The sequence below is a fragment of the Mustela nivalis genome, assembly GCF_964662115.1.
Source record: "Mustela nivalis genome assembly, chromosome: 6".
In the NCBI taxonomy this organism is placed as follows: domain Eukaryota; kingdom Metazoa; phylum Chordata; class Mammalia; order Carnivora; family Mustelidae; genus Mustela; species Mustela nivalis.
In genome coordinates, this window is record NC_139025.1 from 110,005,166 (window position 1) to 110,024,067 (window position 18,902).

Genomic DNA, 18,902 nt, shown 5'->3' on the forward strand with positions numbered 1-18,902 from the left:
CCACTTGAAAAAGTTTATTTTTATTTATTAAGTCATCACAGAAAAGACTTCTAATTTTCAGAATTCAGTGTTGGAGATCCATACCTATGTAATAAAGAACAGGCTTTTCCCAGTCAACTGGGAGATGAGAAATTGGCTGTTCAGGCCAAATAGAATACTTTAATGGGCCTATTTAATCAGTGGGACTTTTCCAGGAAGAAACGGTGACTGCAAATCTCTTCAAATTTTTGGGAATAAGTCCCTGCGGAAAACTGAAATTTCAGTTCACATATTTTCCTTTCTAAATTTTACTTCTATCTTTATTCTGATACCTGAGGATTACCCTCCCCTGCCGTATTTTTGCAAAATCAGCTACGTATTTAGTTTTATTTGGGGCTAGAGGAAACTTATATTTTATCTAACATCTTTAGTAAGTATTATCTGAATTTGTCACCTATCTGAGATTTGGAGTTAATAGAATATTTCCATGATCATATTTATTCAGTGAAACCTCCAGGAATGAGGGTGGTTGTAAGCATTTAGAAGTAGGAGAAGACTGAAATAAATATTTCCATGATATGTGTATTTTCGCCTTTGCAGGCCTCTGCTCACAAGGGAATATGACTAACTACTTGTCAATGGAATGACTATATAATAGAATCTGTTAGGTTGCTATCTGTCGGGCAACATCTATTTCATATATGTTGATCTTTTTTTTTTTTTTAAAGATTTTATTTATTTATTTGACAGAGAGAAATCACAAGTAGATGGAGAGGCAGGCAGAGAGAGAGGAAGGGAAGCAGGCTCCCTGCTGAGCAGAGAGCCCGATGCGGGACTCAATCCCAGGACCCTGAGATCATGACCTGAGCCGAAGGCAGTGGCTTAACCCACTGAGCCACCCAGGCGCCCCTCATATATGTTGATCTTATTAATGCTCTTGTGAATACTGTTATGCTTATGTCCTTGAGTACATTATTGAGAGTGTATCTAGGGGATAGATCTAAAAGTGGAATTTCTGGGTTATTGATTTAGAACTTTGGTAGATTTTGCAAAGATCTCTTCAAAACAATTCTTCAATTTATACTTCCTACTAACAACATATTAGAGTTTTCCCTGATTACTAGTGAGATTGATAATCTTTTCCTGTGTTTACTATCCATTCTCTGTAATTTCTTATGTTATGTTGTTTATATTTTACTTACTAATTTTTAGGATTTTAAAAAATATATTCTGGATAATCATAATTTGTCAATGGTATACATTTTAGATACTTCCTCCTTGTCTTCTCATTTTGTTCATGGCATCTCTTCTCATACAAAGGGTATATAATTTTAATGTCAAATCTAACTACTTTTCCTATTAGAATTTGTATTTTTTAAAACCCTCTCCTAATTCACTGTCAGAAATATTCTAAAATTTTCTATGAAATTTTTAAAGTTTTCTTTTTTGCTTATAAGACTTTTAATATAGCTGGAATTGGTTTTTGTATAGAGTATAAGATAGTGATTGAATGTTATTATTTACTTCTGTACTCATTTTTACTCTTCCCTATGAATTTTACAATTTTTTGTTAAAACCCATGACAAAAATCTGGGTGTGGGGAGTTGGAATTGTATTTATAGGTTACTTTGGAGAAAACGACAATAATATGGAATATTTCCATCCATGAACACAGTGAATTTCTTCATTTATTTAAGTCTTCTTTGTGTTCTTCAATAAGTTTTTATCATTTTATCCATAAAAGTTCTTTACATTACTCATTAAGTCTGTTTCTTTGTGTCTGATAGTTTTGCTTAGTTGAGGATTTTTTAAAATATGCATTCTGTTTTATAATATTTTCTTACCTTTTAATTTTGAACAATTTAAAATCTACAGGACAATTAAAATGGTATTATAATGAATACCTGTATACCTCCCGCTAGGTCCACAAATTGCTAACAGTTTACTTATTCCCTTTATTTACATACACCCACACATACACACATTCAATTTTTTATTTCCTGAAACATTAAAGAGTAAATTGTACTTTATCACACTGTATCCCTAAATATTTCAATATGTATCTCAAAGAACATCCTTATATAAAACCTTACAATAGTATGATACCCAGGAAATTTAATACTTGATTTGTTACAGTATCAATATACTATGGTTTTATTTAATGTATAATCTACTGAATGGGATGTTTAAAATAATGAGCATGGGGGAAAACAAGAGAGAGAGGCAAACCAAGAAACTGAACAAATTGATGGTTACCAGAGAGGAGGTGGGCAGGGGCATGGGTTAAATAGGCGATGGGGATTAAGAAGTGCACTTGTGGTGAACACTGGTTGTTTTATGTGAGAGCTGAATCACTAAGTCGTATACCTGAAGCTAATATTATACTATATGTTTACTAACTGGAATTTAATTTAAATCTTAAAAAAATAGCTTTCTAAATAGTTATTAGAAATGATTATAAGCTCTTGATTTTGTGTTATTGTGTACATAGCAACAATGAAAATATTAGTGCTAAGAATTTGGCTGTAGATTTTCTTGGAAGCAATGATAAATTCTTAGTGTAATATTTACACTGTATTTAACTCTAGTGTTTTTGGCTTTTCTTTGTAGATAAGCAAGTTAACTAGAAATAACAATATAGTTTTTATTTTCTCTTCTATATCTTTTTTAAAATTTATTTTTTATTTATTTTCGGCACAACAGTATTCATTATTTTTTCACTACACCCAGTGCTCCATGCAATCCGTGCCCTCTATAATACCCACCACCTGGTACCCCAACCTCCCACTCACCTGCCAATTCAAACCCCTTAGATTGTTTTTTAGAGTCCATAGTCTCTCATGGTTTACCTCCCCTTCCAACTTCCCCCAACTCCCTTCTCCTCTCTAACTCCCCATGTCCTCCATGCTATTTGTTATGCTCCACAAATAAGTGAAACCATATGATATTTGACTCTTTGCTTGACTGATTTCACTCAGCATAATCTCTTCCAGTCCCGTCCATGTTGCTACAAAAGTTGGGTATTCATCCTTTCTGATGGAGGCATAATACTCCATAGTGTATATGGACCACATCTTCCTTATCCATTCGTCCGTTGAAGGGCATCTTGGTTCTTTCCACAGTTTGGCGACCATGGCCATTGCTGCTATAAACATTGGGGTACAGATGGCCCTTCTTTTCACTACGTCTGTATCTTTGGGGTAAATACCCAGTAGTGCAATTGCAGGGTCATAGGGAAGTTCTATTTTTAATTTCTTGAGGAATCTCCACACTGTTCTCCAAAGAGGCTGCACCAACTTGCATTCCCACCAAGAGTGTAAGAGGGTTCCCCTTTCTCCATATACCCTCCAACACATGTTGTTTTTTCTCTTGTTAATTTTGGCCATTCTAACTGGTTTAAGGTGATATCTCAATATGGTTTTAATTTGAATCTCCCTGATGGCTAGTGATGATGAACGTTTTTTCATGTGTCTGATAGCTATTTGTATGTCTTCATTGGAGAAGTCTCTGTTCATATCTTCTGCCCATTTTTTGATATGCTTGTCTGTTTTGTGTGTGTTGAGTTTGAGGAGTTCATTATAGATCCTGGATATCAACCTTTTGTCTGTACTGTCATTTGCAAATATCTTCTCCCATTCCGTGGGTTGCCTCTTAGTTTTTCTGACTGTTTCCTTTGCTGTGCAGAAGCTTTTGATTTTGATGAAGTCCCAAAAGTTTATTTTGGCTTTTGTTTCCTTTGCCTTTGGAGACATATCTTGAAAGAAGTTGCTGTGGCTGATACCGAAGAGATTACTGCCTATGTTCTCCTCTAGTATTCTGATGGATTCCTGTCTCACGTTGAGGTCTTTTATCCATTTTGAGTTTATCTTTGTGTACAGTGTAAGAGAATGGTCGAGTTTCATTCTTCTACATATAGCTGCCCAGTTTTCCCAGCACCATTTATTGAAGAGACTGTCTTTTTTCCACTTTATATTTTTTCCTGCTTTGTCGAAGATTATTTGCCCATAGAGTTGAGGGTCCATATCTGGGCTCTCTACTCTGTTCCACTGGTCTGTGTGTCTGTTTTTATGCCAGTACCATGCTGTCTTGGTGATATCTTAATGAAATTAATTTTTAAAAGTTTTTTTTTTTTTTAAGATTTTATTTATTTGTCAGAGAGCGCGAGCGAAAGTGAGCACAGGCAGACAGAGTGGAAGGCAGAGTCAGAGGGAGAAGCAGGCTCCCTGCGGAGCAAGGAGCCCGATGTGGGACTCAATCCCAGGACGCTGGGATCATGACCTGAGCCGAAGGCAGCTGCTTAACCAACTGAGCCACCCAGGCGTCCCAATGAAATTAATTTTTTAAAAAGAGTCCTCCAAGTAATTTAAAAATCCTGCTTATTTTATTTGATATGTACATATTTAAAGGTATGTGTCTTAGATATGTTTAAAAGTATATGAAAATAACATATAAATTTTTGTGTTTTAGGAAAATTCACGAATTGTGAGGGTCAAAGTTATAGCTGGAATAGGCCTTGCCAAAAAGGATATCTTGGGAGCTAGGTAAGTATGTTAAGTTGGCTTGTAATTTCAAACTGCACTGATTGATAATTTTTTTTGGAACTTTGATGAGATGAATAATTGAATAATATTATTGGTAAATTATTGTGCAAAATGGAATAATTATATTTCCAACTGGTGTTTCCAATAAATTCCTGTGGCAATGGTGGGGGTTACCACATGGCAATGGTGGGGATTCTGGAAGGAATAGACCAAGAGAGTAGATTCCCAATCTGTGTCTGCTTGTCTGCTGACCCTGAATCACACATGTGATAGCAGATTCAAAGCAACTTGGCTAAAGACAAAAGATCTGAATAGAGATAACAGTTGCTGTCTAAGAAACATGGTTGTGGTTCTTATCTAGAGAAGATAATTAATTGGATGATAAAATAAAACCAATAATCATCAGAGAAAAATTGCAGACTCCACAGTCTCTACAACTTGTAATGTCCAGGATATAATCCAAAATTATTTGATCTATAAAGAATAGGAAAATGGAACACATTCTCAGTAGAAAAAGAAAAGGTGCTCAAATACATGTTTATACCTGATATTATACCACTAAAGATTAGAAATCTCAAGAATGAGATAGAAACTATAAAAAGTGAAAATTCTAGAACTGAAAATTATAATATTTGAAATTATAAGTCAGGTAGAATTAACAGCAGAATTCAGACAAAGAGGAAAACTTAATTGAACTAAAAACTAGATCAGTAGAAATTATTTATGAGAGACATGGAACACCTGGGTGGGTCAGTCACTTAAGTGTCCAACTCTTGATCTGGGCTCAGGTCTTGATCTCAGGGTGGGGAGATCTCTGTCTTGTTTCTCTTCCCCAGTTCCTCCCATTTCTGAGATCTATAAGTAACAAACCTTGTGCTTCACCTCCTTTATGTGAGTCTATTAAAAGCACCTTCAATCAAAATGACCCTGGGCTTTCACTTCCCCAGAGTGGGAGCTCAGATGCTGAGGGAGCTTCCTGTCTAACCCCATGTGGGTGGTTTATTCCTCTTCGCTCAGTAGATCCTAATCTGCATATTCTTAATTTAATACACTAGCTCCAGGTCCTCAACACAGCTATGGACCTGTTTACTAAACTGAGTAAATGTTTAGTAGAGTGGTTCAATATTAAATGTAAGTAGAATAAAAAATTAAGGGTGTGTCTTATAATATCTATGTAAACCACTAAAAGTAATGTAAAGAATTATTGATAAAAAGCCAACAGACATTTTTAGATGAAATTCCCAAAAAAGTGAAATAATTAAATAAAAGCCTAGGAATGGAAGAATAAATGATCTAAATGATCCAAAAACAAAGGGAGGGGGGAAGAAGAAGAAGAAGAGAAAAAGAATAAAAGAAGAAGGAGAAGAATAGAAAACCAAATCTATAGATTGGTAGACCTAAATCTAATTGTACCAATAATAGTATTAAACATTTATGGACAAAGGTAAATATGAGGCAGAGGTTGTTAGAATAGATTGAAAAGCAAGACCCAATTACATGTTGTTTATAAAAGATACATTTAAAAGAGACACAGTTAAGGAGAAATAAAATGGACCCAAAGAAATATGCCACGCAGACAGTAAGAATAAGAAGATGAATTGGATTTATTAATATCTGATAAAATATATTTCAACACCAGAAAGTATTTGCAGACATGGTATAACAACAAAAGAGTAACCAGGAGGCCATAACAATCATAAATCACAAATAAATTATAAAACAGTCACAAGAATGGACCTATGAATAGAGCTGGAAAATATATGAAATAACACTGGACAGAATTAAAAGGATAAATTAAAAAATTTCACAATCATAGTGGGGACATCAACACCTCTCTCAGCAATAGATGAAACAACTAGATTAGAAAATCAACAAAAGCACAAATTTGGACAATATTATGAACAACTTCAACATAAGGAACACTGTTTCTAACAATTGCACGTATACACTCTTTTCAAGTGGATGTTGTACATTCACCAGCATGGCCCATAAATGTATTATTTCTCTATTTCTGCAAGACTGATTACCGTAAAATTAGCTTAAAAGATCAAAAACTTATTTCAGTTTCTGTGGGTCAAAGCCCTTGCATGGTTTAGCTTTGTTGTCTGGTTCAGGGTCTCAAATAACTGCAGTCAAAGTATTGGCTAGGGGTATGGCCTCATCTGAGGCTTCTTTGGGGAAGAATCCACTTTCAAACTCATGTAGTTATTGATAGCATTCAGTTCCTTTCAGCTGCCAGATTGAGGGCTTCATTTTTGCTGGCTATCAGCCAGAGACCACCATAAGTTCCTTACTTAGGAACTTCATAACTTAGGAAGGTCATATGTATGACCTTCATATGGCAGCTTGCAAGCTAACAACTAGCTTTTTCAAAGCTAGCAAAGGAGGGCATCTCTAAGCATAGATGGGTTACAGTCTTACATAATATAATCAACATACATTTTGTCACTTTTGACATAATGTTTTGGTTAGAATACATAGGTCTTTCCCACATTTAAGAGGAGGATAACTCAAAGGGCATAAACATTAGGAGGTGGGGATAGTAGGAGCTGTCCTAGAGTCAGTCAGCCATAATATTGGGCCATAAAACAATAAATCAAAAAACTGCAAAATCCACATTATTTTCAAATGCATATGGTACATTTACCAACACACACCATTTTAGAACAAGTCTCAGGAATTTTGAAAACATTGAGATTACATAGAGGAAATGTTCTCTGATAACAGTGGAATTAAATTATAGGTAAATAATGTTATGATATTTAGAAAACCCCCAAATATTTGGAAGTAAAACAGTATTCTTCTAAATAATCTATGGGTCAAAGAAAAAAACCAGAGAAATTAGGAAACATTTTGAACAGAATGAAAATGAAAATACAGCAATATCAAAATTTGGGGGATGCAGCTCGAGTAATATTTAGAGGAACATATATAGTTTTAAAGTGCCTAACTTAAAAAAGGATAAAAATCTAATGAATGATTTGAGTTCTGATCTTAAAAAATTTGAGAAAGAGCATATTAAGTCCAAAGTAAGTAGAAGGAGGAAAATAATAAAGGTAACAGCAGAAATTAGTGAAGTAGAAAGTGCATAATGATAGAAAGTAATCATTGCAGTCAAAAGCTTTTTTTGAAGGGGTCAATAAAAATTTTAAACTTCTAGCTAGACTGATCAAGAACAAAAGAGAAAAGGCACAAATTACCATAATAGGAATGAAAACAGAAGCATTGCTAGAGATCCTATGGAACAGAAAAAACAAAAAGGGAACCCTGTGCACAACCTCATACCTATAAGGAATTGTACACAACTTAGATGAAGTAGACAAAATCCTTGAAAGAGAGAAATTACCAAAATTAACCACAGAAGAAATAGAAAGTTTGAATAGCACTGTACTGAATAATATATAACAATATATGACAAGGTGGGCATTTTTCTAGGAATGTAAGGTTTATGCAACATTTTAAAAAAGAATCTATCAGGGTAGGATATAGTGGAAGTGCCTTCTCTTCCAGCCTCTTTGGTCTCAGCAACAGAAACAGGATGACAAAGGAAATGTCATCATTTAGAAAGCATCACGGTAAGATGTACTTGATATGCCGCCACTGGAGCTCTAAGGCCTGCTACCTTCAGAGTCAACCTTTGGCAAATGTGGCTATCCTGTCAAGCAGAAGAGAAAGTATAACTAGCCAAGGCTAAGAGACGAAATACCACTGGGACCCGTTGAATGAGGCACCCAGAAATTGTATACCACAGACAGATTCCATGAAGAACAACAAGTAATTTCTGCCGGGGCCTCCAGTTATCCTAAGGATTTCAACAGTTAGTCACACAATAATAAATGTTCTGGTTTAAAAAAAATAAATAAATCAGGGGCACCTGGGTGACTTATTTGGTTAAGCATCTGGCTCAGGTCAGGATCTCAGGGTCCTGGGATTGAGCCCCACATTGGGCTCCTTGCTCAGTCGGGAGCCTGTTTCTTCCTCTTCCTTCACCCCCACCCCCACTCATGCCCTCTCTTTCAAATAAATAAATAAATAAAATCTATTGATGTAATTCATCGTATTAATACAGTAAGAAAAAAAGACCATAGTATTACTTCAATAGATACAGAAAGTACATTTGACAAAATCCAACACCTGTTCATGTTAAAAAAAAAAAAATCTCAGCAAGCTAAGAGTAAAATGTAAGATTGATTTAACATCCAAAGAGTAATCAAGTTCATCATATTAATAGAATGCAATTCATCATATTAATAGAATAAATGAAAAAATCATGATCATTTCAGTGGAAGCAAAAAAACCATCTGACAGAATTCAGCACACATTCATGATAGAAACTCCTAATAGACTAGGGACAGATGGGAATGTTCTAAACCTGATTAAGGTTATTGTGAAAAAACCAATAGCTAACATCATTCTCAGTGGTGGCAGTCTGAATGCTTTCTACTTAAATTCAGGAATAAGACAAGGTTTTGTACTCTTATAGTCAATTCAACACTGATTGGATGTCCTAGCTGTATAATGTGGCAAAGGAGAAGAAATTAAAGTAATTCATACTGAAAGGAAAGAAAACTGTCTTTATTTGCTGTTGACATGATCAAGTACATGGAAAGCCCTAAAGAGTCTACAAAAAATCTAGACCTAATAAGGTATAAGACCACAGGATACGAACTCAATGTACCAAAACTGATTATATTTTTATATACTATCAATGACCAATTGGAAAATAATTTTTTAAAAAATATCCATTTAAAATAGCATAAAAACAAAACTCAGTGGGACACCGGGGTGGCTCAGTTGGTTAAGGATCCATCTCTTGATCTCAGCTCAGGTCTTAATCTAAGGGTTGTGAGTTCAAGCTCCACGTTGGGCTCCACACTGGGCATGGATTCTACTAAAACAACAAAAACAAAACAAAACAACAAGGACAAAAACCCTAAAAATATATTTAACAAAAGATTTGCATGAAAACTCTAAAACATTGCTGAGGGAAATCAAAGCTTTAAATCAATGGATAAATATGCTTGTGTTCATGAATTGGAAGATTCACTTTTCTTAGAGTTTTTTTTTTTTTAATATAATTTTTTATTTTTTATTTTTCATAAACATATATTTTTATCCCCAGGGGTACATGTCTGTGAATCACCAGGTTTACACACTTCACAGCACTCACCAACCAAAACACATACCCTCCCCAATGTCCATAATACCACCCCCTTCTCCCAAACCCCCTCCCCCCAGCAACCCTCAGTTTGTTTTGTGAGATTAAGAGTCACTTATGGTTTGTCTCCCTCCTAATCCCATCTTCTTTCATTTATTCTTCTCATACCCACTTAAGCCCCCATGTTGCATCACCACTTCCTCATATCAGGGAGTCTTAGAGTTTTTTTTAATCTTTCTTCAAATTGATTAGATTTGGCACAATCCCAGTCAAAATCCCAGCATGTGGTTTTGGAGAAATTGATAAACTGATTCCATTATTTTTATAGAAAGTCAAAGGGCATGGAGTAAGCCAAAGCAGTTTCATAAAAGAAGAACAAAATTGAAGTTATGCTACTGAAACAGTGGCATTAGCATAAGAATAGATGTATTGTTCAGTGGAATAGAAGAAAAGAGTATAGAAACACATGCACCATGCACACACACACACACACACACAGACAAATACATGGCTGGTTGTTTTTCACCAAAATGTGTTAAGGTAATTCAAGAGAAGGATAGTCATCGGTACTGGAACAACAGGTTGTCTCTATGGAACAAAATTAATCTCGTTCCTTACCACACATCATATAGAAAATTAATAAGAGCTAAAATTCTAAAACTTCTACATGGACACGTAGGAGAAAAATCTGTGCTCTACTGGGTTATGCAAAGATTTCTTGAATGGGACTTAAAAAAATATGAACTGTAAAGGAAGAAAAATGTTGAAATGGACTCATCAGGATTAAAAACTTTTATTTGCAAGACACAGGTAATGATAACAAAAGGCAAGCCACAGATTGGGAGATAATATTTTCAAAACATGTATTTGATAGAAGCCTTTAATTCATGATATATAAAGACTTCTTACAACTCCAAATAATGTATAAAATAGCTAATTAAAAAATGGACAAAACCCTTCTCAGACCTTTTAGTTATGAGTCAGAATAATAAGAAGTTGCTCTTAAAGTTTTTAAAACCATAGATGAGATTGTAAAGGGAAAACTTTGAGAACAAAAAGCCAATGGCAATACTTTGGGGAATGTCACTATTTAACTGGTAGTTGCTGGGGAGGAGCCTAAGAGAGAGACTGAGAGGGAACAGTTGGAATAATATGAGAACAACCAGAAAGGGGGTGTGTCGTGAAAGCAAATGAGATTAGTTTCAAAGAGGAAGTAATCAGTATCAAAAATAGAGAGGACCAACAAAATAAGTGTCTGGAAGGTGTTAATTGCTTTAGCAAATTGGTGACTTTTAGAGAGCAGTTTCAGAGGAATAGGTAGGAAGGAAAGAGATAGAAACCAAATTCTAGGGCTTTCAAGAGCAGAGGGAGTTGAGGGAATGAAGAAAGGGAGCGGTTGGTTGGCTGTGTGGCTGAGAACATGGCCTTGGGAGCCAGGTGCTTGAGTGTCAGTCCTCGTCCTCGCACTTAATGCTTTATGATCTGCAATAAGTTGGCTGACCTATCTCTCTGTACAAAAATAAAGACAGTAACCATGCCTACCTCATAAGTAGTTATAAGGATTCCAAGAGTTAATATTTATAAACTGTTCAGAAACAGTTTATATATTACTCTGTGCCTGGCACAGAGTAATTACTATGTAAGGATTAGTCATTATTGTTATTAATATTATTGCAGATTATTTTCCTGGAAAGTTTGAAATTAGAAGAAAGACAATCTAGCTCACTCTGCTGGAGGAAGGAGAGGGAGTTAAGGAGTGGGGGGCGGTTTAAAAATGTGTTTATATGATTAGAAAAACCTAGGTCAGAAGAAATCTGACAATATGAAAGGAGAAGTGAAAACAGATGATAAAAGATTTCAGAGCAGGTGGGAGGAACATGCACAAAGAGGAACTGGCCTCAACCAGGGAGCGCATTGCCTGAGTCAATGAAGTTAGGGATAAGGATGCGTTGTGGTAAATACCAGCATGTATTTATGGTCTGATTTGCCAGCATGTAAAGCGGTCTGATGGCTTTGATTTTTGCCAATTAAAGTAAGAGGTAAGGTTGTATGAAGAAATGGGAGGAGAAGCTGGTGGAGGAGACTCATGAGTATTTAGGATCCTCAGAGGAATTGGAGAAATTTGACCATGGACAAGTAAAGTGTCTCTAGTCTTTTGCTTTGCAAACTTAAATATCACAAGATTTTTCTTTTCCATGTCTCTTTGTAGAAAGAGTTACATTATTTTCAACTGAAAACACTTTGTCTTATTTTAATAAAAAAAAGAAAAAAGAAAAAGTTTACACCCAAGAGGTAACTTGGAACAGCCTGAGATCTTGCAGAGCTATTCTTGAGAATCATTAAATTGACCATCTTAACCCAAAAGAAGAAAGAATGTAATAAAAAAGGAACAAATTTTTAAAAATCTAAAAAGGTTGGAAATCATTAAATGAGATTAAAAGGTTTTCTTTCCAATTCTTTGTCTTTTTCACTAACACGGTACTTTAGCTTTTTAACAAGATGCAGAAATTACTATAATTATTTACTCCTGCTTAAGGAACCCTTCTGTTTAAGCATAGGAAATAATTATAGAAATTGCTAACAAGGAAAAATCTGTGATTTTTATAGTTTGAGCAATCTGAGTTTGGGAATAAGCAACAATTATTATTATTTTTTTATTTTAACAGTGATCCTTATGTGAGAGTGACGTTATATGATCCAATGAATGGAGTTTTTACAAGTGTGCAAACAAAAACCATTAAAAAGGTTAGACTTAGCAGTATTCAAAACATTTTTAAATATTTTTAAATTTTTATATGACAAAATATAAAAAAATTAGTTATACTATGTTTATTGTCTTTTAGACTTTGAATCCAAAATGGAATGAAGAAATATTATTCAGAGTAAGTATGTATTTAACTTCAGTAAAACAGAAAAAAAAATTTTCTCAGTAGGTTAGAATGATGAGTTACCATTTATAACATTCTAAAATGTATCTTATTAGAATTTCTCTAGACTTATAAAAATTTAAAAAGAGTTAAATCTAGGTATCCCCTTGATGTCATAGTCCTGGAATCACTTATCTTAAAAAAAAATGTATATAAGGTAACAAAGAGGTAAAAGACAATTTTAAACCTGGAATTATCTTACTCTACTTTAATTCTGATTTAGAGATTATATGGTAGTCTTATTCCAATTTAGCAGATTTCGATGTTTTCTCCTAAAGATCATACAATATTTGTGTCTCCCTGGTCATTTATTAAACAGGCTGATCTGGACGAGAGATGGTGAGGGCCTACCACTGAATAGATGCATTTCTTCTTATACATCCTTCATTCACATTCCTGCCTTGGTTCGCCCTCAGCCTTCCTCCCTATAGCATAAGAGCAAACTCCAAATCAGCAGTTACTTCGGACTCCTCAGGAGGGCCCTCAAGTTGACAGTGCCTCCTTGTACTTGTTTGTCAGAGTCCTTGCTGATGCTGGAATCAACACCCTCCCAGCAGCGATAGAGAGGCATAACAGTCATCTCCCCTTCTCTGCTGGATCATTCCCATTTGTACATTCTGTCCTTTAAATGTCCTGCCTTGACCTCACAGTCCTCTTTAGCTGTGACTTACTTCTCTGTTCACCCGAATAATCAATGTTCCTGAAAGAGTTGCCTTCCCCCATCATGTCTGCTTCTCTGATGCTTTCCTTAACCTACTCTAGTCTAACCCACACCCACATCATTGCAATAAAACTGCTCTTACTGAGGTGGCCGCTGACCTCTGTGTTGCCACATTCCTCTAATCTCATCCTAGTTACACGCTCAGCAGTGGTTGACCTAGCTGACCATGCCTGAAACACCAGCCTCTCCCGAGGCTTGCATGGTGCCACATCGGACTTCAGTCAGGAAAATAGAAGCCTCTCTTCTGTATTCCACATTTGGAGATTTTAAAAATTCATTTTGTTTTGTTTTAATAAAATGAATTGGAAGGGAAGAAATTGTTGAAGCAAATCTGAGAAGCTGTTACTGAAGATCCAGCCAATAGCACCAACTAGAGCGCTTCTGGTTTTTCTTATGTAGAGAAGGAGCTCTCCTTTACCCTATTTAGTATGGCAGGAAAACAGCATTTTAAATCAGTTTGGAAATTTTGGGTTCTTGAGGAAATGGTATTGAGTCAACTGGATAGTCATATGGGGATAAATGAAGCAAAATTTCTCGCTTACTTTCACCAGAATAAATTCCAGATTTGGTAACCTCTGGTTTTGATTGCTTCTTTGGCACAAGTATTATTTAGGAGAGAATTCTAAAATTCCCAAATGATTGAGTGTTTTATTTATTTATACTTTTATTGTTATTTTACTTACTTTATTGTGTTTTTCTTAGAAATATATGTGTTTTTGATGTATTGAAGTTTTTTTTATACCTCTTACTCTTTTTTCTTTCTAATATTATCGGCTTTTACATGTCAAATAATGTTTAGCTGTAATAGGGATGGATGTTTATTTGTCTTGTTTCCAATTTTAATGGGAATTAATCTAGTAGCTTTTCTCCATTAAACATAGCGTTTTTTTTTTTATCATATTAAGGAGGTATTCAGCTATTGCTATTTTTTTCAAGACTCAAAAAAAATTGGACACTTCTAGTTTTAGCCGTGATGTAGTAATAGGGCACCAAACTTAACCTGATTCTATAAACAACTGTAAAGGTGTGAAGGATATTAGCAGAATCCAGAGTCTCACAACATAATATTCAACGTGAGTCTAAAATGATCTTACCTACAACAAATCGCAGAAATGTGGCCAGTTCTCCAAAGAAGACAATCGATGGATGTCAATAACAAGATGAAGCAGACTTTGGAATTTAGTAGTAGAACAGCTACCAAATTAAAACAGCTGTTAGGACCATTACAGTTACGCTCCATGATGTAAACACTCTTGAAATGAATGGGAAGATAGATATTCTCAGTTGAGAACAAGAACTATAAAAAAAGAATGAAATAGAGATATTAGATTTTAAGAATATAATATCTGAAATTTAAAAAAAATCACTGAATGAGCTCAATAGCGAAGTGAAGATAACAGTGAAAAGCATTAGTGAAATTGAAGATAAGCAATAGAAATTATCTAATCTGAAGAACAGAAAATAAAGATCGGAAAAAAAAAATTAGTAGAGCCTGAGGGTTGTGTGGACAATATTAATAGAGCTTACTATTTTGGGTCATTGAAGTCTCAGAAGGAGAAAAAGACATTGGTGGAAAAAGTACTTGAAGGGATAATGGCCCCAAATCTCCAAATTTGGTAAAGGAAATGTTTTTACAGAGTAAAGAAATTCAGCAAAGCAGAGAGTATATGCAAAGAAAACCATGCTCAGACACATCATAGTCAACCTGCTGGAACCAAAGATAATGAAGAAATTTTGAAGGCAGCCTGGAAAAATGGTTTAAGTAGCTGAAGGCTTCTCTTCAGACATCATGATGAAACAACATAATGAAGATAGCAAAGGAGGAAAGAACAATCCTATCAGAATTCTATAGTTAACAAAAGTATCCTTCGGGAATGATAATGTAATAAAGGAATTCAAAACTGAGGAAAAATAAGAGAATCTATTGCTAGTAGACATACTCGAAAGAAAATGCTAAAGGAACATTTTTAGGCCAAAGGTAAATGGTATCAGAGGTAAATTTAACTTCAGAAATGAAGAAAAAGCAACAGAGAGTAACTATCAGTGATTATAATATATTATTTTCTCCTGTTGAGTAACTTAAAATATTTATGACCATTGAAAGCAAAAATTCTAACATTGGTGGGATTTATGTAGGCATAATACATATTACAACCATAACATAGAAGAGTGAGGATAAAACAACCTTTTTGGTTTTAGGGCTTCTATGTATTACTTAAAGTGGCTGGATATTCACTTTAAGTAGTCCACAAAAAGTTAAATAGCTATATTATAATCCTTAGGGCAGCCACTATAAAGTGAAAGAGAGATATAGCCAAAAAGGCAGGACAAATAAACAGAGCAAATTCATCAAGAACCTACAGACATAAAATGAATAATAAGGGATGCTCTGAACAACTTTGTGCCCATAAATTCATTAACTTAGATGAAATCAACCAATTCCCTTTAAAGATATATACTTTAAGAAAATAAAAAGTACCTGAAAAGTTCGATAACTCTTAGTGAAAATGCACTTGAAAATAGTTACAAACTTTCCAGTAAAGAAACCTTCAGGCCCAGGTGATTTCATTGCTGAATTCTGTCACACACACTTAAGGAATAAATAATTCTAATTCTACACAATGTCTTGCCAAAAATAGAGGAAAGAACATGTCCCAGTTCATTCATTAGGCCAGCATTACCTGATACCAAAACCAGTCAAAATATTTTATAAGAAAATAAAACCGTAGCCATTTTGTGGTAAGTTTACTAAATTAGGTCCCTTCCATCCTGAAAGGGCCAGTAATTTGTTCTCTGATTACTTCTGGGTGTGGATTTGCCTTTCTAGTCTGAAGAACCTCAGCCAGCACAACTGTCTGGGGGTTACAGATGCACGTTTTATAGGGCTAGAAATCCCCACAACATTTCAACCATCCAGAGACCCAATTCATAGTGAAAGAGGTACCGGCATGAACTCTTGCCACATCATCCAGAAACAGGAGCCTCATAGGACACTGGAATGGCCTCCTGAAGGCACAACTGAAGCACCAATACGGAGGCAACAGTCTGCAAAGATGGGGAGTGAGTTCATTCACTAAACCAGAAACTGCAATATGAAGCTGTGTTTGCAGCAGAAATTATACATGGGCCTGAGAATAAAGGAGTAGAAGTAGGAGTGGCCCCATCTGTCATCATTTTCAAAGACCCACCGGAGGACTATATGGTTCCCAACCCTGGAAATTTGGGCTTTACTGAGTTAGAGGTCTGAGTTCCCAAAGGGAGCACACTCAGTCCAGGGGACAGAGTGAGTCTCATCAAACCACAGTCTTCGGCTGTTGCCAGGTCACACTCTGGACTCCTTGTGTTCGGTAACCAGCATGCAACTGGGGTTATTAGTTGGTTGAACTTGCATGCATAGTCATTCTCCAAAGTCTGTCTGGATTCTGCAGGGACCAGACTGGAGAATTAAATGAACTTATTGTAGGAACAACCCTCATATCCTTTAGGGCTTTGGCAGTGGTACTAATCTTTGACATTCCCACCAGGTTGCAGGATTTTTGTTTGGTTTTTAAACAGCTTATTGAGATATAATTCACATAACATACAATGCACCCCCACCGAGGGTACCATTCTGTGGTTTTGAGTATAGTCACAGCATTGTGCAAGCATCAACAAAATTAACTTTTAGAACGTTTTCATTAGCCTGGAAAAAAACCTCATATTCACCAGCTGTCACTCTCCATTTTTCCCCAGCACCTGCCCCTCTTCCCAGGGAACTACCAGTCTACTTCCTGTGTCTTAGATTTCCCTTTTTGGCCATTTCATATAGTATGTGGTCTTTTGTGTCTGCTTTCTTTCACTTGGCATAATGTTTCCAAGGTTCAGCCGTGTTATATCATGTATCAGTACTTCATTTCTTTTTATTGGCAAATAATATTCCATTGTATGGATAACCACATTTTATATAACCATGCATCAGTTGACAGACATCTAGGTTGTTTCTGCTTTTTAACTATTATGAATAATATGTGGACATATATTTTCATTTGGAAGCGTATACCTAGAAGTAGGATTGCTGGGTCATATGAGGAATTGCTGAACTGTTTTCCAAAGTGGCTGTCCCACTTTATATTCTCACCACCAGTATATGCATTTTGACTTTTCCACATCCTTGACAACACTTGTTATTATCTCTCTCTTTATTTCAGCCCTCCTAGTGGGTGTGAAATGGTATCTCATTATGGTGTTGATTTGCATTTCTCTGATGGCTAATGATGTTGAACATCTTTTTCATGAGTTTATTGGTCACTTGTATATCTTCTTTGGAGAAATGTCTGTTTAGATTCCTTGCCCATTTTGTAATTGGATTATTTGTCTTTTGTTTCTGAGTTGTCATAGCTCTTTATATTTCTAAATACAAGTCCCTGTCAGACACACAATTTGCAAAGATTTTCTGCCATTCTGTGGGTTGTGTGTTTTGATTTTATTGATGGTATTCTTTGAAGCACAAAAGTTTTTAATTTTGAGGATGTTCAGTTTATTTTTTCTTTTACTGCTTGTGCTTTTGTTGTCCTATCTGATCAATGTTGTTTTAGATTTATTACCTTGGGCAGAGAGAGGACAGTTTCAGAGGCCTGGACTTTGGCTTTCTTACTTTGATGGCTCTTATCCCACAAGCCATGGATTCAACATGGTGGTAGAGGTGAGAGGGTCCAAGTTCCAGTTTGTGAATTCCAATGTTACACTGGAAAACCAGGGAAATTACTGCTGGGTGCATTCACAGAACCAGTGGCCTTGGTAAAAGATGAATATCAGGCAGGGCATTTCCCCCAGGACACCACTAGAGAAACTTTTAGGAATTGAGCCACAGCTTATGCCAAGGACAATACGTGTCCCACATTCTGTTCAGGATAGGGAGCTCCTTGACAGCAGGTAAGTATCACCTGCTAAAAGCTGACCACACATACCATCTGGTTAGTTTAGGTCCTCTAAGAAACAGGCACTTAGATGGGAATAGATACACAAGAGGTTTATTGGACAAGCACTGGTGAAGGTTAATGAGGGAGGACACGCAGTTGGGGAGAGTCTTCTTATCATGATGCAGGCCTAACACTTGCAGGGAGGGGGAAATGGATTGGTAAGTAGAGCCCCACATTGCAACACAGTTCTGAAAAGGTCTTATCCAGGCTGACGGAGAGTCTCCCAGGAAAGATTGTCTATTAAGGAAATTCTATGTTGGGCATGAATGACCAGGCTCTAGATCCTTGCTAGCCCAGTCTTTGGGAGTAGGCCAGGAGAACAAAATGGGTAGATTTAAAGGTGCATGGTCACCAGAGGCTGTCAATCAGTTATGTAGGTTCTCTTGAAAGAGATCTAGGAGGCTCAACTCTGGCTGATAGAATTGTGATACTTAAGGGTGCATACTGTAATCCTCAGAGTGGACACTAAAAATTAAAAGGTAAAATGCCAATAAAGGAAAGAAAATGGAATACCAAGAAATACTTGATTAATTATTTTTTAAAAAAGATAAATAGGATAGAAATAGGTGATTGTCATAAAGCCAACCATCTCAGTAAGTACCTCCCCCATAAAAAGTA

The 18,902-nt window shown here is 35.7% G+C and overlaps 1 protein-coding gene across 3 annotated transcripts in view; it reads left to right on the plus strand.

Moving 5' to 3' along the window:
* The window catches only part of NEDD4 (NEDD4 E3 ubiquitin protein ligase), a 125,376-nt gene that overhangs the window by 13,973 nt on the left and 92,501 nt on the right, over positions 1-18,902 (plus strand). Inside the window, exons 2-4 of one of the 3 annotated variants that reach the window (XM_082733829.1) lie at positions 4,447-4,520; positions 12,345-12,423; positions 12,522-12,560. In XM_082733829.1, coding sequence (XP_082589955.1) covers positions 4,447-4,520; positions 12,345-12,423; positions 12,522-12,560 — 192 coding nt within the window. The remainder of the gene's footprint in view (positions 1-4,446; positions 4,521-12,344; positions 12,424-12,521; positions 12,561-18,902) is intronic. The other 2 variants (XM_082733830.1, XM_082733831.1) reach the window with 2 other exon arrangements.